This window comes from Pholcus phalangioides, unplaced genomic scaffold, assembly GCF_987345545.1.
Source record: "Pholcus phalangioides strain wild (caught in Gottingen) unplaced genomic scaffold, Ppha-v1.0 ptg000015l_1, whole genome shotgun sequence".
NCBI lineage: Eukaryota > Metazoa > Arthropoda > Arachnida > Araneae > Pholcidae > Pholcus > Pholcus phalangioides.
The window spans coordinates 30,024,408-30,052,012 of record NW_028301608.1 but is presented as its reverse complement, the minus strand read 5'-3'; the positions used below and the strand labels follow the sequence as shown (position 1 = coordinate 30,052,012).

General features: G+C 35.4%; 1 protein-coding gene across 1 annotated transcript; it reads left to right on the top strand.

Moving 5' to 3' along the window:
- On the top strand, positions 1 to 27,605 carry LOC149075786 (putative 3',5'-cyclic phosphodiesterase pde-5). The gene is made up of 26 exons (XM_089245457.1): positions 1 to 87; positions 237 to 474; positions 2,593 to 2,757; positions 3,713 to 3,750; positions 3,951 to 4,112; positions 5,339 to 5,376; positions 5,543 to 5,645; positions 5,997 to 6,090; positions 6,184 to 6,242; positions 7,782 to 7,832; positions 9,806 to 9,864; positions 10,044 to 10,095; positions 10,240 to 10,391; positions 12,945 to 13,037; positions 14,360 to 14,428; positions 15,028 to 15,142; positions 16,759 to 16,901; positions 17,863 to 17,949; positions 18,871 to 19,030; positions 19,962 to 20,117; positions 20,215 to 20,265; positions 22,068 to 22,189; positions 23,419 to 23,530; positions 23,727 to 23,807; positions 25,657 to 25,745; positions 27,201 to 27,605. The coding sequence occupies exons 2-26, from the start codon at positions 240 to 242 to the stop codon at positions 27,259 to 27,261; spliced, it is 2,547 nt and encodes an 848-aa protein (XP_089101583.1). The 5' UTR covers positions 1 to 87; positions 237 to 239; the 3' UTR covers positions 27,262 to 27,605.

Here is a 27,605-nt window from a genome sequence, read left to right as displayed (position 1 = left end):
CGTTCGTGTCTTGAGTGTATTCTAACGAGTTCGAAATTCTCAGCAATTGTCAATCAATTTCTCAATCGCATCGAGTCGTACATATAGGTATAATCCCTTTTTTTTTGCCCGTTTAATCGGATGAGATTTGATTGTAGAAAATGTGCGCATGAAAATAATTGCTATAATATTTTTTTAAATTGTATAATTTCATTTGATTCTACTAGGCATAAATTTTTTTTCTCATAAATTTTCAGGCAATGTCCAGGTATAAGTCTACAGGTCGGAGACTACCTCCTTTGCTGTCCGTCAGCCCGAAAGAAGCGAGAGATTCATCTTCGAATTTCATCAGGTCCAGTCCTCGGATATGCAGCCGCTACCATAAGAATTGCTTCCATTCGGACAGACCGCCTTCACCTGGACCCGGTGGTTACTTGGACGCATACTTTAAGCGTACAAGGGACCTCAAGTCCCCTAAAATGGGGCGCCAGACAGGTACGTTTCCTTATCTCAATGCATCCAACCAACTGGACAAGGAGTTACCAGTTATGCTGGCCTAAATTGTTTGCACAGCGGATATCTCCGCAACAGGGATTTTAGGAAATATACTTTTAAGTACAAAAAGTTTTCAAAAATGATGAGCGGTTACTCTAAATGCCCAATTTTCCAAGGGGGTCATGTTCATAAAAATATATGAAAAATTAATTTTTATGTACAACCTGTATGCTAAAACTTCCAACTAGTGAAACATACATGCGGCTCTCTCATATACAAAAAAAATTCATATTTTTAAATGCAGTATTAACGGAGATATTTGACCTCAAAGTTTTTAGCATTTGTTGCCAATGATTAAAGATATAGTTTACAAATTGCCAAAATTAAATTAAATTCAAAGTTGCAAAAATTCTGTAACAGTCAAAATAGTTGTCTAAAAATGTATTTGCTATTTACTGTGGAATAAAATAATACAAAATGGTTGAGCTCCTTCTATTTCTGTACAGTCCCTAAAAATTGGCAACTTTTGAGCTAATGAAAACTTGCCAACACAGTGATAAGTTGCAAAATATAGTGATTTTGCTTATTTAACCCGTACACAGTGGCATCCCGAGATATATCGTTAAACTTGATCTGCTTTATTTCAGTCACCCCGAAATATTTCGGGTTCGTGAAACCAGGGGCGTAGCCAGAAATTTCGTTCGGGGGGGGGGGACCACTTTCATTTCGGGGGGGACCAAAGTGACAGAACAATGGATTTGGCCATCTTTTTCCCTTTTTTCGGTCATTTTCTCACATTTCGGGGGGGGGGGACCAGACCCCCAAGCCCTCCCCCCCCCTCGCTACGCCCTAGCGTGAAACCCTTTTATTTTAGCATCGACGAGCCTAAATAGGCGTTGAAGTTGTTTTTACAGGCAAACACGTTTCCAACCCTCCTCCAATCGATCAACTGCTAGTGGGCGGAGTCAGCTTTTGTTCGAAGTTAAATAATAGAAGGAGAGAAAAAGAAAAAGAGACGTGTTTTTCCCTCTTTCTTTCAGCATAGTAAAGAAATATACACTCCATATAAATTATACAAAAAAAAAAATTTTTTTTCCTAAAAAAGTATTTTTCTTCTTAGAAAACCGCACACTTCAACAGGTGTCTTTGTATCATAGTGAGGGAAATAAAAGTGATGGGCGGAGTCAGTTTTCTTGTTGGGGAGGAGGGGGAAAGCATTTATCAGCTCGCGATCAGGAAAAAATATTTTTAAAAATAAGGTAGAGAGCAATTTATAGAAGGCTCAGTGATTTCCAATGTGGCAGTCATGATGCGGATGCGGAAAACTTTAAAAACCGTTTAAAGGGTTAATATCTCGATTAATAAGGCTATTGCACTTGAAATATGAAATATTCTGCAAGTGACTTTTCGAAGAGGGATCTACATTTCTATAACTAGAGAGAACTTTTAGCACACGGGGACTGTATAGAATGTTAATTTCTTTATTTTTTTTTATGTATACGACCCCTCAAACGAATTTTGAGATTTTAAATAACTGCGTGTCATTTGAACACTATTTGTATTGAAAGTATTACAGAGGGATTTTTTTTTGCTATAGAAAAATTTATTTTGAATTTTTGTCGATGGAGGGCACTAGACGAAAGCAACTCACTGGGGAAGTATACAAATCAGGGCAGGGTGTACAATTAATAGCCTATTTTTAGATTTTTACAGGCGTTTACATAAGGTTTTCATTGTTATGCTGTAAGTTGGCTTACTTCAGCCACGAATCACCGGCTGAAGCTTTCGAACCTTCCGGACACAGAAGAGATCGAAGAAAGGTTCAGGTTTAATCAAACTTGATTTGCTTTAGTTTCGTGCCCTCTATCAACAAAAATTTGAACTAAATTTTTTCTTGACCAAAAAATCACCCCCCTGCGTGAAAATAAAATTTTTTGCAAACCACATTCAAAAATATACCAGGATGTATTTGAAGGAATATATAAATTTTTTCCCTCTAATTTTAATGAATTTTAAAATTATTTACGAATTTATGGAACACCCTGTAAATTACGTATGTACAAAATTTATCTCTTATAATTTTCTTAAATTTAATTGTTTTGATGGGGAACCCTATAGCTAAAGTGACGTGGAAGTTGGGTGCTAATGAAGTCGAAGGGTTCCTGGACTCGAACGTGGAGTTCCTCGAAGACTACATTCTGTCTAAGGTGGACCTGCAGCTGCTCGAAAGATGGCTTATTCGGAAAATGCAGAGGAAATCCAAAATCGACCAGTCGATCGAAGGTGAGCAAGAATATTCATATTCTGCATAAAGATGATTTTCTCAGTCCATGCAACGCATCAAAGAGATTATTGTGGATATTTTGCCGAGGTGAAATGAAATTTAAAATCACTTCGTGCCAAATGATCAGTGCAATTGCCCGGATTCCATTGGATTTGCTTCGGTTCTCTCTTTCTGGAGGAGATTTTACCAACTTTTCTTTCCAACGCTCACCTCGCATAATTTCCAGAAAGTTTCTTTGACATGAATATGCTATTACCTATACTTGAAATTTAAGTCTGATTTCTCTATTTTTAAAACTTAAATCTGATTTAGAGAGAGATAGATGGCTTTTTTTTTCTCAGCCCAAGATATCAAGGAAACAGTTATTTTCCGGATGTTATGCTGAGGTGAACTCGGAAAGAAATGTCATCACGTCGCCATCGGGACTCGAACCCAGGCCCTCTTGCATACCGGGCAAGCATGCTACCATGTACGTCTCTACTTCAGTGTCTCACGCCACAGTGCGTGAAATGAGGAAGGCAGGGCCATGTCTCCAGTGGTGTAGATGGTAGCATACCTGCCCGGTATGCAAGAGGACCTGGGTTCGAGTCCCGGCGGAGGCGTGATGACTTTTCTTTCCGAGTTCACCTCAACATAATATCCAGGAAATAACTGTTTAATTAAGTCTGGTTTTTCCACTTTTAAAATTTACACACACACACACACGCGGGCGCGCCTAATTTCTCCATATTTTAAATCTTATTTCTCCATATTTGAAAAATTTGTGTCTTATTTTTCTATATTTAAAATTTACATCGGATTTATTTTTATTTGAAATTTATGTCTGACTTATCAATACTTAAATTTTGTCTGATTTCTCCATTTTTAAAATTTGTCTTATTTTTCGTAATTTAAAAATGTATGTGTCTGATTTATACATATTTGAAATTTATGTATCATTTATTCTTAATACAGACGAGAAAGCGGAAAAGCTCAGTTTGTCGAGGTGGAAGGTAAATTTCATTTTTTCGTGTTATTTCGATTCCCCCCCCCCCCACACACAATATTAAAAAAACCATGCTATTAAATTACTGCGAATGTTGCTATTAAATAAACTGTATCAAAAGTTTGCTGTTAATTCAAGACAAGGAAAACTAAACTAATATATGAATCATTCACATTAAAGTAGTTTTTGTTTTTGCATAAATATTAGTTTTGCGTTCACGCCGACAAGAGAGAGATGCTACAAGAGTTGACCAATAGCCTTTACAGCAGTCCAAGTAAGGCCCACGTCCTCAGTGAGCTTTCGAGGACAGTTGCGTCATCTGTTGGTGCCACCAACTGGACTCTCTATCTTTATGACTCTGACTCTCGGGTAAGTACAGTAAATTTACTCACTGTACACAATAATTGTCAACTACAGACTCATTTATTCAATAAATCGATGAAATTCAAAAAATAGGAGACGATCAACTTAAATTTTAAAGAAAAAAGTTTTGAAATCTGATAAAAATCGCCTTATGAGATATTTAGTTTTTCCTGTTGGAGATTTTTGCTTCTACAGTCAAACTTGGTTATAACGACATCGAAGATTCCCCGAAATTTTGCTGTTATAATCGAGGTGCCATTATAACGAAGATTGCCTTTTTCCCAACCTTCAAGAACACAAAATATGATCAGGTACAATCACATAGTGTGTATGAAGTTGTTATTTTTTATAATTAAGGTCACCATATTTGATCAGGAAAAATACGAGAAATCGGTATCATATAAACACGGATCATCGCCGATTCTCATCAAAAATGTTGCCAATTGTCGGCCAAATCGCTAACTATTTCTTATGAGTAACTTTTGGTAAATAACGCAGTTGTACAGCAAGTATGCCAGGGATTTAAAATGCATTTCACGAAAAAAAGAAATTGAACATTGCCACGGCCACCTTAACTGCATCACAGGCCTTAGGGTAAAGCGATTTTTCTGCCCCCTACTTGTTTAAAAATACTTACTAAAAACGTTTTAATACTCACAGTCGAAAATCTGACCACATCTCATTTTCTGAAGCACTTGAGTTCCCCCCCTTCCCCCGGACCATGGCAGGGTGAGCCCACATGTCAAGACGGCAGTGGTCAAGACATGGCAAATATGTGAGATATTCACAGTTATATCATAATTACCATAATATTATCCACAAATGATGCATCATCATTCATCTCCGATTTCATTAATGGTTATGAATAAAAGTAAGCTTCATTGAAAAGAAGGGGTTCTTTTCAATTAGAAAAATCAAAAAAAGGTCAAACTACGAAATTTTCCGTTGCCGTGTTGTATTATCATCTTAAAATGTATCATTATATCCGAGGACGTTGGGTCTGCATTGACGTTATAAGCAAGGTTCATTAAATCTCTCTATGAGAATTAGTCACAACCGCCAATTATTGACGTTATAACCAAGGTGTCGTTACAACTAAGGTCGTTATAGCCGGCTTCAACTGTCAGTATTTAACAATATCTAGTCGGTGGAGAGATTTGCAATTTAATGACCAACCCGATTCGGAGAAGGTCCAAGCTGCATAATTCATTTTCATTCTTGTTTCGTTCTAGGATCTGGTTACTCTCGATCAAGATGTAAACGAATTCAAGTAAGTATACGGATCAAAAGAAAAATAATTAATCAGTGATAAATGATTAATAATAGTAAATAAGAGATACAGAGAGGGTAAATTGAAAGTAAGTGTTATTTCTAACGAGATAAATAAATGTAAACAAATTTTTGTGTTATACCGTTAAATGTGGATTTCTTTGTAGCTCACGTAATGAAATGCAGAATTTGCCAGTAGGGGAAACGGCCAGCTTATCAGCTTACGTCGCGAGGACCAAGGAAACTGTTCGAACCAAGTCTGCCGAAAATGTAATTAAAATATTTATCAACTTTTTATTAGGCTCGGGCTTAAGCTTTTTTGTGATCCGAGTCCGAAAATGTTGCGAAAAACATTTTGCTGCTTTCTACCGTTGTCTGCCTCCACAAGGGAGAGACCGACAGGTTTCTAGCCCAGACAAGAAAAATAATGTTAACGAGAGAATCTTATATTTTTTACTTCTGTTACCGTAAGTGTAGGCCTTTCAAAGTGTGGTGCGGCCGCACCTGTCGCACATCTCCCCCCCCCTTACCAACGTTGGTTCTGTCACTGAAGTGAAATGAAATGGTCGTCATATTTAAAACTCAAATACGGGAGTAAAAACCAACTTATTTTACCTGCAGGATTCGATATTTCCCGATGGTATATCGATGAATTGTGACGATGGTGCTTTCGTACTCTGCCACCCGATCCTACAGCCCGATGGAGAATTATCTGGTACGACAGTATGTGTAGATTAGCTTTCAGTATTTATCATGATAATTACAGGGCTGATGCTTTATTAAAAAACGGTTATGTTTTTTCCCGCAGGTGTTTTAGAGCTTTATAGAAACAAGACTGATTCTGAATTCCATGAGGAGGACGAGGAGGTGATTTATTTTTTTCATTTGAAGCTGTTCTCAATAAAAATAGTTTAACCTTTTGCATCCAGAGGTTCTTTCTGCACTTCGCTGGTACAGTTTGTACTACATAGAACCACCCCCGCAATGAGGATGGCTTCTGTGGATGTTTCTCCCTCTTTTTTCAGTTCTTTGTATAGCTTATGAGTTTTGCTAAAACGTCGAATTCATAGGGGCCTTCCTTGATTATAATGGGGTTGTTATAACAATGAACTACCGTTTCCTGATGCGGTCCTACGTTGAGGTGAACTCGAAGTAGTATGCAAAGAGTTAAAGAAAACGGAATGTCGTGAAAATCCATCATACGAATGGGGATTTGAGACTTTTTTTGTTTGGAAAATTCATCGACGAATTTCCGTCAATAATAAACTGAAAAAATGTATTGCGGGTTCTAAATTTTCGTGAATTATATACAGGTTGTCGTGTCCCATGAATTTGTAAATAGTTTAAAAATTCATAAAAATGGGTATAAATTTGAATGCAGCTTGTGCAAAAAGTTATTCCCATAGAAGGAGGTTTTTTTTTTTTTGGATACATACAATTTTTTTTCTCGAATTTTTGTTGATAGCGGACACTTGTTGAAAGGAAGCGAATTGCTGGAAGTATGCAAATCAGAGTCCTATAAAATGCAGAGTGTATGACCAATAGCTCATTTATGATTTTTCCTGTTATTGGCGCTTATATAAGGTTTTCACTAGATGTTGAGATTGGTGGATAAAACACTATTTGTGAAGTTGTTTTATCTCAGCCACGAGTCTCTTGCTTAAGCTTTACAAACACTTTGGACACAAAGGAGATTGAAGAAGCGTTCAGTTCAAAGATGCTGTAGTTTTCTTTTATGCCACACCATCGATCGACGAAAAATTGAACTTTTTTTTCCTATACCAAAAAAAAAAAAAAAATCCCCACCGTGAGAATAAATTTCTTCGTAAACCGCATTGAAAGAAACAAGTCCCTTCAGTTTTTATGAATTTTTAAACTACTTCTGAATTCATGGAACACTCTGCACATCTATACTATGGAAATATTTTAACTGTAATTACCTTTCGAATAAGCCATAATACAATTATTGGTGACAAACAAGAATAGAAACGGTTCTGCGAAAGATGTTTAAATAGTACCTTCTTATGATGAAGCTTGACGAGATTGGTCAAATGGTTCCACAGATGTTGCTTTTCTTGCACCCATGTGACCCATTGTTGCAAAAATCAGCACCTATTCTCACACTGCATAATTAAATTTCCTTTAGTGGTGAATTTAGGAAAGAGGTTTTTATTTTTCCTATTCATTTCTTCTCTATACTTCATTAAGACGTTCCCAAAGTTTCATAGCTTACTGATGGAAAGTTACGTTTGTAGCCAGCTTAGAACAAGGGAACATCAAGTGTATAAGCACTCTGTACTGCATATCACAAGTACAAATATGTATACAATGTGCATGCATACATTTTATTGACTTTTTGGCCAAAATACGTATCAACTACAATCAACTCATTGGGTTTATTTGCAGATAGTCAACAGCTATTTAGTTTGGGGTGGAATAGCCCTCCACTACGCAGAGGTGAGATATTAATATTTAGTTTTTTTATTTCTTTCTACAAATTTTGGAAACTCAAACTTGACGACAACAGAATAAACGTATTAGAAGAGGAAATATCTGATTTCTAAAAACAAGATATCAGTCAGCGGAAGTCGAATTTATTTTTAAACAATCTAAAAATAACTAAACTTTGAAAACTAGTGATCAAGGATCCAAATCGATGCAACCAGGTTCACGTAATTTAAGGATGGCTCGTTATAACGCAGATCGATATTCAAGAGTGTTCCGTTTTTTTATCGGTCTCTTCCATCTATTTTTAAAAGCTTTTTTGCCCTTTTTCGATCTTGCGTTGAATGACCTTTAGGAAGCCAACAAAAATTAACGGAACTCTCACTTCTCTCTTTCTTTCTCAGACAGTTTTTAATTCATAATTATTTTATATGATATAATTTTAAATCATATATGATTGAATCTGGGAGAAGCAGGCTACTTGAGGCTCCCCCGATAAACTTAGTGAGAAACGATTGATTCATGAATACCGCATATACAATCCAACGCATGGAACTATACGAAGTGTCCTGTAAGTCCTAATTCATCCTTTATGTCATCAACCGTTCGTAATTGAGGTATGGTTTTAATTTAAAAAGTGCTCGAAATTTGTTCAAGAAGCAGTCTTCATAAATTTTAAGACTGAAAATAGAGTGTGCCATAAAATAAAAAAAAATCTGAATTTTTATACTGTAACTCCCAATTAGAAAGTTGTTACCCGGTCTCTCCTGAGGCCAACAAAAACTTTTTCACGTTAGTATGTGCAATATTCGCTGAGATATTTGAATTCAAAAATTGGAGAAAAGGTGTGAAGAACAGCATAAACTAAGGGAAAACTCTTCTTTTCTTCGTTTATGATGTTTTCCCCAACTTTTCTCCGATTTTTGAATTCAAATACCTCAGTGTATATTGCACTTGGAAACATGGAATTTCTTTTGTTGGGCTAAGATCTGAGACAAGGCAACAAATTTCTAATTGGAAGTTAGAGGACGGAGGGGGGAAATCATATAAAAATTTAGAATTTTTATTTTTTTACACGACTGTATTTTCACTCTCGAAACTGGAACTGAGGGATTTTTGAACACATTTTGTGTTGAAAATTGAAAATAAAATGGCTTCATGCTTTAATAATTTTAATAATGAAGACTTTCTGGTCAAGTTGTTCCACAACCATCTCTTTATTTTTGCTCCTGTGGTGACTAGTGGTTTCAAGTTGGAACTGTCAATGATTTCTGCATTTGCTTTTATTTGCTGAAGAGATTTACAACAGATGGGTTTTTTATAACATTTTTTTTCAATTCTTGGTCATCAAAAGGTTGGAAAATTAATTTCACAACTATGTTCAATAAAGATGAGAAGTTTGTGACAGTGAGCGAACACAACAAAATAATCTAAATGGAACAGAAACGAATACTTTGATTTAATTCCATTTGTGTACAGTTCCTAAAAATGAATATTTTTGAGCCAATTCAAACCCATCAACACAGCAATAAATCACCAAAAAATAGTAATTTTTTCCTCTTCAATACCTTGATAAACATCACATTTAAAAATATGGAGTTCTTGTAAATTACTTTTCATAGCTGGATTCATATTTCGCTAATCGGAAGTTTTAGCACACACAAGGTCCACATAAAAATTTATCAATTTTTTTTACGTATATGACCCCTAGGAAAATTTAAGACATTTCAAGTAACCACAGGTCATTTGAAAAAAAAAAAATGTAAATGGAAGTATGTTTCTAAAGACAACGGCCGCACAGATTTCTCCTGTGGAAACAATTTGAAACAGCCTATGTAGGGAACTCCTGGCAACAATAGCTTTCCTCACCAATGCTTTCTTCGTATAAACGCCCCTGATTCGATGCAGACACATTGACACTATCCGTAAAAACATCGGTTTGACTGCCTATGAGATGAAACTTTTTTATATATTTTAAATTTCAGTTGTACGGAAGCATGATAAGACAAAGGGAACTGAACAGTTTTTTGTTGAATGTGGTGAAGTAAGTCATATCTAAATTTTTAAAGTACATGTATCTTCAATATATCTTTTGAATGTTAAGTTACAAACTCTGAAATTGTGATCATTAGATGACTTATCAAGTCCATTAACATGTGTGTGTGCAGTATCAATCAACTGAATAAAAACTATTTGAATCTTCTATTTGAACTTCTTTCTCAGATCGATATTTCAAGACATGGTCAGTATGGACACTCTCATCATAAAGATCATGGTATTATTGATTTCCATCACCGAGTTCTTTCCAGTTTTTACTTGCATTCTATCATTTAACGATTCACCTCAGCTGCTCTACATGATCTTTACTCTGAAATTTCCATTGAATTAGTGTTGCAAAGTTTCTCTTCTTTTCTTAAAGATGTTTGCAAGGAAATTGGTAGAAGCGGATAGGGCTTCTCTCTTCTTGGTGGATGGCAAATCCGGCGAACTGTTCGCACGCATATTCGACGTTAGTGATCAAGAAGCTTCTGAGGAATCCGAAAAGGACGTGAAAACTTCTGAGGAAATAAGGTTCTCCCCCTCAAAATCTTCTATTATAGATTAACTGTGAAATCACTGATTAACAGAAATCACTGAATCTTCTGTAAAATTCCATATATTTTTCAATGTAGTAGGCCTTTTTCCGAATTTCAACAGGTGTAAACTAAGGGGTAGTGTGGAAAGTTTTCTCAGCAGGTGCAAACTGTAATTTTCCATTAAGAAATAAACTGTACAAAATATCTGGGCTTGTCGAATAAGAGGCTTTTTAGGAGGAAAGATATCACGCCAATGTTTCTTAGACCTGCGTTTCTCAACCTATGGTCCACGACTATGGCATAGGTAGTCCGCAGGCAGATTTTGTAATTTAATTCTAACTGTGAATAAAAAAATATTCAATAGTTGTAATTGTGAGATATATATTAGTAACATTCATATGGAACAAAAACTATAGGTACCTTCATACTTGAGTTAGTCATTCTTCATCGAGGAGAATGCGGAAAATTGCGATCCTAAATACGAGATACAGTATCACTAATTGTAGATAAAAAATGCAATAAACTAGAAATTTGCTAATCGCTGCTGCAATTGCTAAAGGGTGTGAAATATAAAGGGCAGCTACACACAAATTGCAATAACCAAAATGTATTTGGCGAAAAAAAAAATTAAATGAACGGTGATCACATATTTTATTGAGAAAAATACGGGGAACTACAATTTTAAGTATCGTAAAATACGGGACATGAATAATTATCATCAAAAAAGATGTCCGAAGTTTGCAAAATCGCCAACTAATTTTTTAAAAAATTGCGGAAATAACGTTGAACTTGACAAATATGTGAGATGAATACTTACATTCAAAGCCATAATTATTATAAAATAATTTACAAGTTATGAAAATGTTGTTTATTCACGTTTTTATTAAATATCACAAATAAGCACCGTTATAAAAACGGGACAGATGCATAAAAAAAATCGGAACGACCAAAAATACAGGAATGCCCCGTAATTCTGAAAGTAATATGTCTGTCATGTTGTTTCTGACTTTTTACTGGCCAGAAAGCTTGAGAAACGCTAGTTTAGAGGATTAAACACAATAAAGAACACTTTGGGGTAAAGACATCAACGTTATTGACGCACGATTCACAAACTTAAAAATAACTTTAAAATCGTTCTAAATTGTGCCGTTCCAGAAACTCAAGAATACACTTTATTTGATTTTTAGTGTTTAGAGGGAAAAAAAGAAAGACAAAAAGCCAGACATATTTTATTGATTCGAGGATGACCATTTTACGAGCACTTCACAAATTCTATTAGCCAACTGTTACTCCAACCAAACTGAACTTCATTTTCTCATAACAGTTCGAAACAGCAATAATATTTATGGGGGTGGAGTTGAAATTCCTGTCGTAAGAAATAAATTATTTAATAGCATACTAATTACTCATTTTTTGACGTATTGATTGCGGAAGATGGATCGGTCACGTATTGATCGCGTACATCCAATTATAAATCAACGTGTGGTTTTCCAACCCATGCGTGTGAAATGAAAACAGATGGTCGTAATTTGGGTTACACGCGACGAACGAGAAGAAATCTTTTCTTTTTCTGATGTTTTACGAAATTCAGAAAGGTGATTTAAAGGTTCCATTTAAAACTGACGTTATGCATCACAGATTTTCAACCGGTGTTTCGCTGACAGGGCTCCGGCTTGGGGGCCTGAGACGATTCTCATCATATTTTTCTTGTTTTTTTCACAAGAAATTCACCATTGAGAGGTCCGTGAAGAATCTGACCGGAGGGCCCTATTGCTAGATGTGAGGGCCATGACTGAGGGAGGGGGAATAAGGTTTTTTCCAGTAAAAAGCGGAAAATGAATCCCCCTTCCCCCGAGACAATTTCGTGTATGCCTATGGTTAAGAAGCCAAAAAGCATATTTTTTCATAAGTGCTCAATGCAATTAGTATTAATATAGTTTTCTCAATCTTTTCCATAGCCAAAAAATTTGAAAAGTGAAAAAATATCGTGAAAATGTCAAAAATTCCCGAGCAGTACAAATTAAGATACAAAAAATTTACGCACGATTTTGATGCTGTCAAAACTCTTTCTTTCTACATTCGAACATAACCGATTTTTCAAGAGAACTTTGCGTTGTTATTTGATGGAATTTTTTCCCAATTTTTAAAGCATTTTATCAAGTTTTTAGGGCTTTTTGTAAAGTTTTTTAAGGGCAACAACAGCCGGGCTTTGGTTATGAGGCTATTGCGGAACCTTTGTGTTCGTCCGTTTCAATGAACCTAAACAGATTTTCAAATACGTAATATTGCTTCATTATACATACATAGAAATAGTCTTTGGAGAATTTGTACTTTGAGTTTATATCAGCAGCCTCATTGAAATCAAACAAACATTGAACGTAGCATCTAATAAATAATGTAGCTTACCTTGTGGAAAACAAGGTTCTATAACTTAGACATTAAGTTTACTTCGAATAATATAGGAGGGTTCACTTTTATTACACCATCAACTATAAATTTGAGTATACGCGTAGGATATAAATCGTTAATACTCAAACGTGTCTTTCAGATTTCCAATTGGCAAAGGGATCGCAGGTTATGTTGCTATGACAGGTGAATCTCTGAATATTCCGGATGCGTACAACGATGAACGTTTCAACAGGTGATAAAATTTTTATCGTTAATTTCTTAGAAGTATATATAAAAAAAGATAAGCATAGCATACATATAAGTCCTAATGCGGCCTTTATCTCATCAACTGTTCGTCGTAGAGGTATAGTTCCAATTTAAAAAGTGCTCAAAGTGTTTAGAAATTACCTTTTACCAGTTTTGAAAAGAAAATATAGTGCCAAAAAATAAACAATATAAATTTTTATATAGACACCCTGTTCTAAAAAAACCCAATTAGAATGTTGTTGTCCCTGTCTCTTTCGAGGTCAATAAAAAAATTCCAGTTTCTAAGTGCAATATTCACTGAGGTAACTGAATTCAAAAATTGGAGAAAAGTTGGGAAAGAACGGCATAAATGAGGAAAGAAGCGTTGTCAGTTATGTCTCTAAAAATGCCCGTTGTCCTGGGCATTTTCAGAGTTTCATGTGTGTTGTTCGGTTATTTTGCCTACCGACTTACCCATTGAGATCAAGCTGTGCTGCATCAGTGAAAAACACATGATCTGTAATAGATATGTCTTTGTGATCGTTTATAACATAAAAAAAATCAATTAGGTATTTGCCAATGGTGGTGAATTAAATCGTTTCAATTTCAAATTGAATGCACTGTATGGATCCCTATTCAATAGTTTGTTAATGTTTTCAAGTTTTTCAATATTTGCATTGTAAAAAAACCTGGGAAGTTCCGCTAATATTTAAAAGGAAAAAAAAAAAACAAGTACTGTATATATTGGTGTGTAAAACGAATAATTTTGATCAAAAAACTGGTTCCAATAATAGTAGTGCCGGCCAATACATGGAAAAATTCAATCCGAGTTTTACCAATACTTCCTGCAGCAGGGTTGCTCAGTCTCCGGTACGTAGGCTGAATGCGGCCCACATAAATGTCCTATCCTAGCCGCGAAAACAGGGGCATATTAATAGCATCATGCACCCCCATCGGGCCAAGCCATGCACTTAGTCCCTCTACAAGTTGGATAATTGATGGTGATTGCTTTGAAATTTCATCTGAGGCTCCTTCTGCACAAAGAGGTCCCGGGGCATTGCCCGGGTGAGTCCATGCATTTAAACAACCCTGTAGAAGAGATATCCCTAAAAACTAGCAATACATTTCAACCACATTCCAAATTAGATAGGTTTGGAAAAGACTCAATTTAGTTCTTTCTTCAAACTTTCATGTTAGTATGTACTTTAATCTTATTTTACAAATGATAAGATAATATATTTTTTCCTCAAGATCTTGATTACGAGTATATACTTAATTATACTAATTAATTTTTCTTTCCATTCTCTATCCACTGCTTCGTAAGTTTAGGTGCGTGGATCAACAGACTGGCTACATAACGAGGAATCTTTTATGCATGCCAATATTCATTCGAGGAAAGTAAGTGATACCTTAAATCAAGAATTCTCAAACTATGCGTCATGATCCAAACTTTGGTGGGGGGTCTCAGAAGTGGTCGGCCACTTAAATTCAAGGATTCTTGAACTATAAATCACGATTCAAACGTGATTCACAGGGACTTCCGAGATAGGTCGTACAAATCCACTAACAGTCCTGTTTTAAAAATGCACTTATCGCGTCACTGGTTATACTAATTTTGAAAACAAACAGTCCCATGGGTCGCGAAGTTGATGTTGGGTCGCGGCTGAAAAAGGTTAAGAACCTCCGCCTTAAATCCATCGATTTGCGCACATCACTATGACCCAAAGTAAAATAATTGCGTGAAGACAGATGTTCAATTTTAGACAAAATGGGACTGGCTGATTTTAGGATAACATATAGTAGTAGCTTCTCCTTATCTGGCTTTGTGTCATGTAACATTAGAATTTATACTAAAATTGTAGTTTTTATTTTCAAACTCCAGATAATGATATTTAAGATTGAAATTCGCTTATTTTACGGACATTCGAAACACAGACAGTCTGTACTAAAGTCGGACGTCAGTAAACATTGTTATAATGTATGTGGATTATTTCCAGCGTTATTGGAGTGGTAGAGATGGTTAACAAATCCTTGGGTTCATTTACGAAGCACGACGAAGAGGCTTTCGCTACTTTTGCAGTGTACTGCGGTTTGGCTTTGCATCACGCAAAGGTGAGTGCTATAGAGGAGTAAGATTTTTTTTTTCTTACTAAATCTAATCCTTTAACTGTCACATTATGTAAAAATGAAATAATTAAAACGTAAAAGAGTTTTGGTTGTCCATTTAGTTCTAATTAAAGTCTAAAAAATTATTTAGTACACAATGAATTAATTAACCTGGTACTTTGAAGTACCGTCAGTACTATACGCTTGCAATGAAAATGAAAAATACCAATTCAAATATGTTGAATGATACATAATTTTGAATATTTATTTATTTTAATACACTGAAAACTATAATTTCTTTCATACGTGTGTTAGGGAGTGCAGAGTATACAAATGCGGTAAACACTTTTACTGAGGCAGCACATCTAACTGAATTTTATTAATTAACACAAAACTTGTTGTCTCACACTTGCGCTGGCAATCGTAAAGTTTATACAGCCTATATACTTCAAAATACCTACACCCAACAGCGTGCGTAAGGGATGTGTTACAGGGATTAGAACCCCTATATACACGTATCATTTATATAAAGGCGTCTTAACGGGGGTTAAAAAGAAAGTGGTACTTTAAACGTTAATGCGCCGTCAATCGACTGCTTTGACAAGGGGACACCGGTATCGATTGGTAGTTCACGGGTTCGAATCCGGGCACAGAAGCAAGTTCCAACTCCACTGGTTGGAAATTGCCGTATGGTGGTATATAACTGGAGTTGATGAGCGGTAAAGTAGTAGTATCGATTGGTAAGGGACAATTCTAGGTTGTGAAGTGGCAGGTAATTTTTCTCCAATAGGATTGTTAATGTATGAAATAGCTTATCCACGGGGGAAGTAAATTTTGACACGTTTAAAAAGAAATACGAAAAACATGTTGAGTAGATCGAGAAGTTATCTATACTTAGAGAGAGAGAATAAGACAACCATAAATATTTTTTATGGGCATTGTATAATATTTTATCATGTTATATATATATTGTTTTTAGTTTCTATAATTCATTTCAATTGGGTTGCTGTATATCCATATTTGTTATGAGCATCTTTTTTTCAGCCACCTCGTTGGGCATTTTGCCTGTTGTACAAATACAAATACAACGCCACAACAGACAAAATGCCCAACGAGGTGGCTGATAAAAAGATGCCCATAAAAATATGGTTGTGATATATTTCAAAAATACAGCAACCCAATTAAAAATGCAATTAACACAAATTATAAACAATATATACACAGCCTTGTATTTGTATATTTGTATTTAAATATGCAGATACCGTCAGTATGTCAAAGGCTTAAAGTAAAGAACTTGATTTGACAAACTTGGTAATTAGAAGCATAAAACTTGTCATCTATTTTTACTTGAATTTCAAAAAAAAATTTTTTGTTGTTGAAATATACAATATATTTGAACCTAACCTTTGCTTATGGAAATGAAAGTTATAACAACATACACACGATTGTGATATGACACGGTGAAACACAAAATTTGCAGAAGAATTCCACATTTGATCTCAGGAGCAAGGAAAATTTACAAAACCTTGATTGGGAACTGTTGCGGACAAAAAAGCACTCACTTATTTAATCTTAGGCTCAACGAATGTACTTTCATTGCTATTTTGTTTTCTTGTTTTTAGCTGTACGACAAGATAAGGCGGTCAGAGCAAAAGTACAAAGTTGCTCTGGAAATATTGTCTTACCACAACACCAGCACCGAAGACGAAATCGAGTCCATAAAGAATGTCAAATTATCATCAATTCGTCCGGAGGCACTTCAAGAGTATGTCCCCTTTCGTAATGTTATCCTAAAATCAATGTTTCTCAATCTTTTTGATGTCACGGAGCACCCTCCCCCCTTCCCGTATCGAAGATCATTTCAGTGGGGAGTGTATCCTTGCTCACAACGTTTTTTTTATGGCGGTTTTTTGAAAAACGTTATAAACTGGATCCATTGTATATTGTTGGTATAACTTGGAATCGCCTTCCATCAGACTTGATTGGTACTCCGGCGCATGCACTAAAATATATCAAGCCTTTTAAAAATTTCTTAACCCTTTAAGTAGCATTTGAAATTTCCTCGATCCACGATTATAATTGGCACAGTGGAAATTACTAAACCCTGTGTGAAATTCCCTACCTTTTTCTAAGAGGAAATTTTTTTTCAGGATTTGATGCAGTTCATAGTGCCTGCCCCCCCCCCTCCCAAACACCGAGAATTATGAAAAAAACCGGGGAAGAGAAATAATCTGGCTTCTTCTGTTATTTATACTGCATCTACATCACTATATTAACCCAAAGGGGAAGAAAAAAAAATACCGTCTCTTTCCTTCTGTTATCAAACTTTGAACAAAAACTGATTCTGTCCATTGGCTGCTGATCTGACAGGTTGAGGAAGGGGAGATGGAAAACATGTTTGGCAGTAAAAAAACCAGAACGCACTACCTGAGCTTGTCATTGCAGAAATAAGAGGGTTTTAAGGAGGAGGATATATTGGAATCGTAGAAATAGAAGACATTAAGTTAGGTGAGATATCTCGTCAATGCCGCTGTAAAGGGTTAATAAGATTACCCATTCTAATTTATTGCACATGCATTGAAGTTGTTGTTATGTTCCTTTTTATTTTGTTTTCATTGTGTTTTTTCTCTTTCTCGCAATGAAAGTGCAACCAAGCTCTTCGTGGATGAATGATTTGATTGATTAAATGAATAATTTCCACTTATTGAATTTTTTTTCTCTTTCAGTTTCAACTTCTCGCCATCTATATTAAGCTCAGACGAGAAAGTAACCGCATCAATTTTGATGGCCACTGATTTATTTTCCTATAAGAGGTAATTTCATGTCCTTAAAGTGGTTATATTTTGCTATTTCATTGTTTTCAAATATAACATTACTAGTAGATGGTCTTATGGAAATATGGAATGAATCGACTAACATCGCGTTCAATGCAAATTGACCTAGCCTTGCAAATTGTAGTATTTCTCATATGCCGCATCGAAATTGTAACTATTCGAAAAGATCTAGATGCACACAATATCTTCTCATAGACCCTAAGGAGGGGAAATACACCAGCTTCCTGTTGCGTAGTGACACTACCTCCTGTATTCTAGAATAGGACTCAGAATATAGGACAGGCATCTTCAACCTGTTGCGCGCGAGCACCACGGTACGCCCGTGTCTAATTTTCTAATTTAGTGCTCTTGAGCAGTGAGCTCATTAATCAGCCTCCCGATTAAAACCACCTCGTACAAATTATATTCAAGGATTAAAATTATCCTGATTTTATATGCATTCGTATATCAAACTTGCCTTAAGGGTGCTGCTCTTTTGATGATGGGTACAGGCAATGCTCGCGACTAGAAAAGGGTTGAAGACATCTGATAAGGAGGTAGTGGTTTAGCTCACTCGCTCAAAATGCGGGGGGAATGGTGATTCGATGCCCCGCCGAGGCCTATGCATGCCCTCCCCTTCAAGGGTGGATTTGACAGGGCTCCAGCCCTGGGGTTAGAGGCAATTATCATCATTTTTTTGTTTTCAATGCTATAAATTCACTATGCAAGGGGCCTGTGAAAAATTTGGCTTGCGGGCCCGCCGAAGATCCTAGCCTATGAGTCCTCTGCTCCAGGATGTGGAAGAATATGAATTTTTTTTCCAAAATTAATTTCCGCATCGTATCCAGTCTTCTGTATTTTACCTGAGATATATTCCTGTCTGTTTTTACTGCAGTAGAACTTTTCACTGTCTTTCATAAGTGCTGTCAAAATCGACGCGGAGTCGTTAGTGCGGTTCGTGCTGACGGTACGCAAGAATTACAGGCGAGTACCGTACCACAACTGGGCGCACGGATTCGCTGTGGCAAACTCTATGTACGCTCTGCTCAAACATTGCAGTGGCGTATTCGCTCCGATTGAGGTAAGCCATGTGTGATCATCATCAATAATTCATTACTCTCTAGTGCAGGGATGCACAACCTCCGGCCCGCGGACCAAATGTGACCTGCCAAGGGGTTCCACCCAGTCCGCGAAAAGTGTTCCGGTAAAAAACTATTAATAAACATAACACTCGTATTTTTATGAAAGAAATATGGTCAGCTTAGGTATTTATCGTATTGTGTGTATCAATAGTTTTCTACCGGAAGGAGGAATCGGGATCCATATGGGATATTTTCCATTATCACCAAATAGTAATTATCAAATGGAAGTAAAGGTGCCAATCACAGCCAGAAAAATTTTCAAATGCAAATCAAGTCTCCGATCACAGCAAAAAAATAGTCGAAGTCAATTAAGGTTACCAATTGCAACCAAAAGAATTTTCAAATCAATTAAAGTTGCCAACTACCGCCAAAATTGCTGAAAAATCGCAACTGGTGGGAATGAGAGAGCTACTGTAAGTCGCAATGGGTAAAAATGTAATTCACAGAAAAAACTTACATTTTTGACAAATATGTAAGATGAATATACAATAGTTATAAAACTATAATTAATCATGATAGATTCTATATGAGTCATGAAATTAATCTTAATTTGAAAAATTCTAGTAAGCTTCATTGAAAATAAAGAAAAAAACGGGACATTTTTTTATGAAAAAAATTGGGACAACCAAAATTATGGTGATGCCCCGTAAAATATATGCCATTTGGTCACCATACATATACAAGTTTCTGGTCCTCAAAAGCAGTAGAAATATCGCATATCCGGTCCGCGGACTGAAAGGGTTGTACAGTCCAGCTCTAAAGAATCAAACGCTATCGAAATGCAAACTGAAATAAAGATTCAAACGTGTCCTTTGTGGTCGAAATAACCTTAAATCGATGAGGTGTGTACTTTTTATCTATGTTCGATAGGAGTTGGCTTTGTTCGTTGCATGCCTGTGCCACGATTTGGATCATCGAGGAAAGACGAACCAGTTTCTCGCTACGTCTGCTTCACCACTAGCGGCTATTTACACGACATCAACTTTAGAACATCATCATTTCAATATGACAGTCTCTATATTGCAGGTACACTCGATTTTTAGATCCATTGACTGTGATGTTGAATGCGGTTGTAAACTTGGTTTGAGAAAAGAACATTTATATTTTATCTTTATAAATTTAGAATGAAGGACACAACATTCTGAAAAATCTGACATCTGCTGATTATAAGCAAGTGAGCAATTTATTCAGTTTTGTGGTACGAAATCCCACTCACATGTGATAACTTTCTTCGCCGAGATTGGTAAAAATGTTCTTATTTCTAGAATATTTATTACTAATTTCTTTCTACGACGAAACCGGAAATAGTCTAGAGATGCCTTTATGCTTAGTCACGATTTTTCAACATTTCTCAAGGATCACTGTCTTGTCTGATGTTTATCTTCCTGAGAGAAAAGACGAATTTTCACTAATGAGTTTGGGGGGCAAATAGGCGATTAGTTTTATGGTCGAACCACCAAATGAAAGGCTTTACATACATACATACGTCCGAAAATTCATTTCTCTTCCTATCATAAAATTAAGTTCAGTTTTGTTCAGTTCCGCTTTTCATCGGAAAACTGAAGATAGTTTAATACAGTCGAATCTAGTTTTAACGAATACTGTTATAGCGAAACTCTCGTTTTAACGAACACTTTTATAATCCTTCAGATAAGTTTACATAAAAACAATGCAAAAACATGGAATTCCTTTATAACGAAATTTCATTTTAACGAAGTGATTTCTCCGGTCTCTTGGAGTTCGCTATAACTGGATTCGACTGTATATAGTGTAACTTAAAAATACAATTACACCTCCTAAACAACGGACCGAGAAAATATGACTGTTATTGAGAGTTTACCGTTATCAAGAGGTTCAGTATTTCTGAAGAAAAAAAAATTACAATTTTTTGATTGCACGTGAAATTGCAGTAAATCCCCTATGTTGCAGACACCAGTGAGACAAAAAAAAGTCAGTAAAAGAAGGAAGTTTGTTATTGAAGAGTTTTGATAAAAACCTAATTATATTTTGGCCTTCAAAGAGGGAGTGACCGCATCTAGGGGGTTTCACTGTATAATCCATACTGTAACTCAGTGGTTCTCTCTCTAACTTTTGTCTTCCGCGGTTCCCTTGCGAATAGTCTATGAACCACTTCATGGAATTGAATAGGCACACATTAATAAGGACAGCTCACCGCGGCTCCCCTCACAATGTTTACTGTCACTCCGGGGAGTCGCTGTGCACACTGCTCTAACTTTTTAAAAGAAGCTGTTTTGCAGCACATGACATTTTGAAATGTGGACTTGGCCGTCGTTCGGTTGGCCAGTGCATGACATTTGTTTTGCATTCAAGATGCATAAATTTTGAATGAAGATTTGCGCATCCGCTAGCTGCTACTTATGGAACTCCATATACTACCATATTTTGAAAACCACTGACGTAGAACCCAATTCCTTAATTTAAATATTCCTATAGTTCGAGGAGAGAAAACTTCTTAGCAAATATTAAGGATTATTTTTCCTATGATATACGTCATTTTTCTTCTATTTTCATGTCCAAAAATAGCCATTATTCGGAGATTAACCTTAATGTTAATTCAATGGGACGTTCTGTTCCAAGAATATGTCGTCGTTACTCAGAGGTTACCGTTATGGGAAATTTCACTGTATTTTTTGTATTGTTTGATAGATCAAGAACACCTCTCGAATCACCTGGTCAGATTCTCAAAATATTCTTTCAAATCTGATTCACCCGAGCAATCCTGAAAGGAAAATAATTAGCTCTTTGACGATTATATACTTATAACAAATATATTCTGAGAATATAATTCTTTTTCCATAAAAGAAAGCTATCGCAATTGATAACGTTATATACGTTGGCACTTTTTCGTTACTTATGAAATGAGATGGGGATATCTTTGAAACGTTTTGCTGTCATCTACGATAACATTATCATATTTGCCACCAGAGAAACTTTCATTCGTTTACACATTTTCAGGTTCTCAGTAACATCAAACATTGCATTTTAGCGACGGATCTGGCGAAGTTTTTCCCTTACAAAGCGAAGTTGGCAGAAATAGTAAAGAATGAGAAATTCGACTGGAGTTCGCTGGAGCATCGGTAAGATTTTCATAAATGTTCACCTTAAAAAAGAACTCATACACGCGGGCTTCATATGAAAAGCGTGAATTTTCCATTTTAATGATTATCCACGTGTTATGTTTGTATGTAATCTTCATCTACGGATGCCGAATATATTTCTGAAGCCGTTTTAAACGTTAGTAGTTTCAACAGAGTCATTACAATATCGTGCTTCAATATTTTTTGTTCAAATGAATAATGATTTTAAAAAATCGTGCTTCAGTTACAAAAAAAACGTAAAAAAATTTTGCAAAATTTTACATTCACAAAAACAGTTCAATCACTCTGTATGTGGAGTCAAATTGACACCCATCGTGTGTTTACAAGAGAAAGTTAGTATCAGCTAATTTAATTAATGAGGATTCAAAGAATTCAAATTTAGTTTTTTGAGTTCATAAAAAAATTACAAATTTATGATTTACTGCATACAATGAAAAAAAAATATATATGCATGTAATAGTTACTAGATCCCTTATTATATGCACTAAAAAAGTGGCGAAATATGCTCTAAAAACATGCCAACATACACTTAAAATGCTAATGCATTAAAAAAACCACAGAATATGCGCTTAAAATCCTGAAAAAGTTGAAAATTCTAAAAAAACAACAGAAAATGAGAAAATGTGTTATGAAAATAATGTGCAAACAAAAAGCTGGTATGTTTTTAAATGTATATTTTAAATTTTTTAGTGCATATTCACATTAACAAAAAAAAAATATGCCTACTTACGTATATACTGCATATGCAAATAACTTCTACATATGTTTATTTAAGCATTTTTAATTTTCAGTTAGTCGTAGTTGCTCAGTAACGAAATACCAGTGACAAAAGAATTTCGACGGTTTCTAAAAAAAATTGAACACTTTTGACGCTGTCTCTAGAAATAGCGTTATAACAAATCAGTTTGATATTTGGAAAATATTGCAATCTTCTCTTCTCTATTAATTCACTAAGTTCCACCTGTGAGGAAAAAAATTGGAAAATTATTTAAAAAAAGTGATTGAGCTTTTTAATAAGCCTTCAGAAATATGCACTTGTTCTGAAAATCCTTTGATTTTATGCATTTATATGTATTAACGCTAAAAAGGCCAAAATATGCAAATGCATATGTGCATATTCATTTGCATATAATCTAAGCTCTAATAATTACGTATACGCGTTTTCACTCATCATTCTTCTTCTTATTCACGTTGGTGGGAATAAAAAGGCAATTGCTCCAGGCGATTCTGATGACAGCCTGTGACTTATGTGCCAGCACGAAAAGTTGGGAACAACAGAAAGAGACAGTCAAGATCATTTTCCAAGAATTCTACGACCAGGTGAGAGTCACTTGCCATCCTATATCACCATGAATTCAATTAAAAAAAAGAAGCAATGAATCATTCTATATCGCATTTTTGATAGAAACGAAAACGTTAGATACATAACTGATACAAATTATTAGAAGTTTTCTGATAATCGCATAAAGTGAATCAACTCATTTTGAAAAACTTACGAGTTATTTGTTTATCTAAGGGTGACGTGGAGAAAGCACAAGGTTTGCAACCGATTCCCATGATGGACAGGGAAAAGGTTCACGAACAGCCTGCATCACAGGTCATAGTCATTCACAATATTCTGCAATAGGAAATTTTGACTTACTCAAACAAATGTTTTTATATACAGGGTGGTTCTAACTTCGTGGGACAAACTTTAAGAGGTGATATAAGACACCTGAACAAGCATTTTTGGTCATAGAATGTGTGGTCGAATTGCAATACCAAACCTGGTAGAGGGTGTTTTTAGGGAGTGCACAACAGCATTTCATCAAAAGAAAATAACATCTTCTGACGTATTTGTCGTGATGTGTGCTGTCAACTACCATCTTCGTTTGATTGCTCTGTAAAGTACGAGACAGCAATTTTTTCCACATTATTCAGCTCTTGGGAGGAGTGATCACATCCATCACTCTTCTCTGGAACCTTGCTGTGATAGGCGGTACAATGATTTGCGGTAGATTTTACGTTACCCAGGTCGCACTATGAGGAAGCTTACCATGTTAAACCCCCCCCCCCCCTATATTTTCGAATGGTTGATTGCACTTATTGCAGCAAATCCGTCAGAAAAATATGATATTTGCTTATGGTGAAGTGTTATTGTGCACTCTAAAAGCACCCTCTACCGCCTTTGAGATTGCGATTCGACCACACATTGTGACCAAAAATGCTTGTTTAGGTATCTTATATCACCTTCAAAGTTTGTTCCATGAATTCGGAATCACCCTGTAAAAAGGGTTGAAAGTGTAATGTCCTCATTCATATTTTATTTTTGCAACTGTTAGTTTTGGAAACAGTTCCGATTACAAAAAAGTTTTCAAATAACCAGCTCTTTTAGGTATGAAATTCATTTTGCTAGAGGTCGTACATGCACCGAGATACAAAATTTAATTTCTTCATACGGTCGCCTCGTCAGCATAATATTTTAAGGGACAAAAAACTTCCGGGAGGGAAGACCACAAAATTCGAAATATTTTTAAAATTACAGTTTACTGCATTAAAACTTTTATACATTTTTTTTTGAGATGTGTTCTTAACTTTCAAATAGGAATATCTCGGTGAATATTGCATTTAGAAACGTGGAATTTTTTATTGTTGGGCGCAGTAGAGATAGGACAAGTTTTTAGTTGGACATTAGGGAACCATAATTAGAGGAAAAACAGGGAGATCGTATAAAACATTAAATTTTGAATTTCAGTACATATACGGCTGACGTAAATAAAATAGGCACGGTATATGTGAATACTTTTTTAATTGAAAGTGTTTCTATAACCAACGGTTCCAAAAATTAACTCGTTTATAAGGACTTAACTTTACACCCTGTATGCATAGTGTTCCAACAATTTTTTTAAAGAACTTTTTTTCAATCAGCATAGTTGTTTCATAGTTTTTATGACAATATATTTTCATCTTACACTTTTTTTATTTTTCTTGCTGCGGTTTCTTTGTATACTATATTTATAAGATATGCGAATAACGTGTTTTGAATGCGTGAACGCATAACACTAAATGATATTAGTTCAAATGCGGTCAGAAAAAATTTAAAGTATGAAAAAGAGCCAAGCGCCGGAAAATTTTGTCTTGACAAAGTACCATTTAATTTAGGATTTTTTCTCTCTTCTCTGAATTCATTATTTTCCCAAAAAATACAGTCAAACTCAGAGGACAACATTGGAAGAGGGAAAGGGAAGGGACTAGGGTCACCAGATGACCTGTATATACGAGATTCAAATGTATACGCAGTAGGTAAAAGAGGATTGCAGCCGATTGCATATCAATAAATGTGATTGAAAAGCACGCCTCAAGTATTCCAGACCCGTGGGTTAAATACGAACCATTTGACCTTTTTTTTATTTATATTAAAACAGACCAGGATATTTCTGGAACTTATATTTACTATGGTTTTTCAGGTGAGTTTCCTCTTGGGGATATGTATACCATGCTATGAGCTACTGTACGTTCTTCTACCTCAAACTAAACCATTATTAGACACTTGCAAGTGAGTTTTCATTTCTTTATTTACTTTAAAAAAATTAATACCGTTTAAAAAATAAAATATCATATGCGTTTAAGCAGAAGTCAATAAGTCCAGTTTTAAGGTTTTTTCAACTCAAAATTTTGAGTCGCTATGAGAAAATAGTGAAAATTATTTTAAAGATTTCTAACTCCTACAGTAGATTTACTGATGTTTAGATAACTGGCTCGTGGTTCATATCATGGAAATAATTGAAATTTTCAATCAACTGCAGTAGTCCGTCAAATTTTTTTTATGGACTTAGTGACTTTTGTTTGAATGCCGTCGAAAACACAATAATAGCTACAAATACAAATACAACGCCACAACAGGCAAAATGCCCAACGAAGTGGCTGATAAAAAGATTTCCCTAGATCGGTGTCTCAGCAATTAATTTTGTCAGTTTTGACGCACCACGTTCATTCTCTGCACACGAAGGATAATTAAACCGGGACCTACAATTTATTGAAGATTCCAAACGGCAACCTTTTATTTTTATACTCGTCGAGAGGTTGGTACGCTAACCCTTCGATATGGGAACTCCCCGCAGTAACAATCCTTTTCCTGGTCATTTCACCGTTTCTATTGTACCCCTGTGTCAGGAAAATTTCTGACAAGGACGAACCGGGTATCGAATCACCGACATCTTTAAACATCCTCTGGTACCTTAATCGAGTATCTTATCGACCTGGGCTACCGAGCCCAGCAATTACTTTTATTAAGAAAAAAGCAATAGGAAGCAATTTATTAACCCGTAGCATTAAGATTTAATCAAAGTATTTTCTTTTTCTTAACCGAACACAACTTCGGTCTGACTAATGGACACTTTGATAGTATTTTCTGGGTCCGTTCGATAAAGACGGAAGCCAATAAGTAGTTATGCAAGATGAGGTGGGAAGTTCAAACTGAAGCAGTAATAAATGGGTAGTCTGTTAGCTCAACTACGAAGCTAGCATTCGACCACCGGTACGATTCCGTGGCATTCGCAGTGGTGGTATGATCGGCTTCACTTTTTCTGAACGTTATCTGAAGCATATAGTGAAATATCGACTTTGCCCTGAATATTTTTTGAAATTTGTTCCTTTCTTGTAGAAAGGGTGATATAGTTTTTTAACCATATGAGGAATCTTTCCTGTAAACCGAAAAAGCAAACATATAACCCTTTAGCAGTACATGCCAACAAATTAAACTAGTGCTACTATCAATACTAACCGTGCATGCACCTCGTACATATTAAACAAATTAAAGTGAATGAAATAGGTTATCCTTTGTATTTCATTTCATAAGTAAATTTTAAAATAAGAGATTCAAATTTAAACAAAAACCCTAATAAATAAACGCATATACATATTAAAATGAAATTGAAATTCTTATTCACAAACAGTAGGTTTGCTCGCTTTCAAGATATGCTTACATGACTATTTTTATTTTCTTTCACAGATCGAACTTAGGAAGGTGGGAAATTCTAGCCAACCAACCGAGAAACCAAAGCACGAGTTGAATGGAATACTCATTTCGATTTAACATGAAAAACAAGCCAAAGGAAAAGCTTCATTTAAAAGATGAATGGAAATATTTATATATATTCATTCTCTTGAGATGGTTGAAAAATACACGTACTGAGAAATGATTTTTCTCAAACTACTCAGCTTTGTTTACCTGTTCATCATTCAGGTGTATCTTAAGTTGAAGGTAACTTTTTGCCAGAGGAGGTTCAATTACTTATGGGCACAAATAAATCGCATTTCACAGGCATATGACTAATTTTAAAACATTTTATGAGAAAACTATCAATGTATTTCATTATTATAAATATGCACAGTATTTCCCAGCTAATAATAAAGT

Coding starts and splice junctions, on each gene's coding strand:
- LOC149075786 (XM_089245457.1), top strand. CDS start 240: ATGTCCAGGTATAAGTCTACAGGTCGGAGACTACCTCCTTTGCTGTCC. Junction 2,758..3,712: donor AATCGACCAGTCGATCGAAG/GTGAGCAAGAAT, acceptor TTCTTAATACAG/ACGAGAAAGCGGAAAAGCTC. Junction 20,266..22,067: donor CATCTGCTGATTATAAGCAA/GTGAGCAATTTA, acceptor ACACATTTTCAG/GTTCTCAGTAACATCAAACA.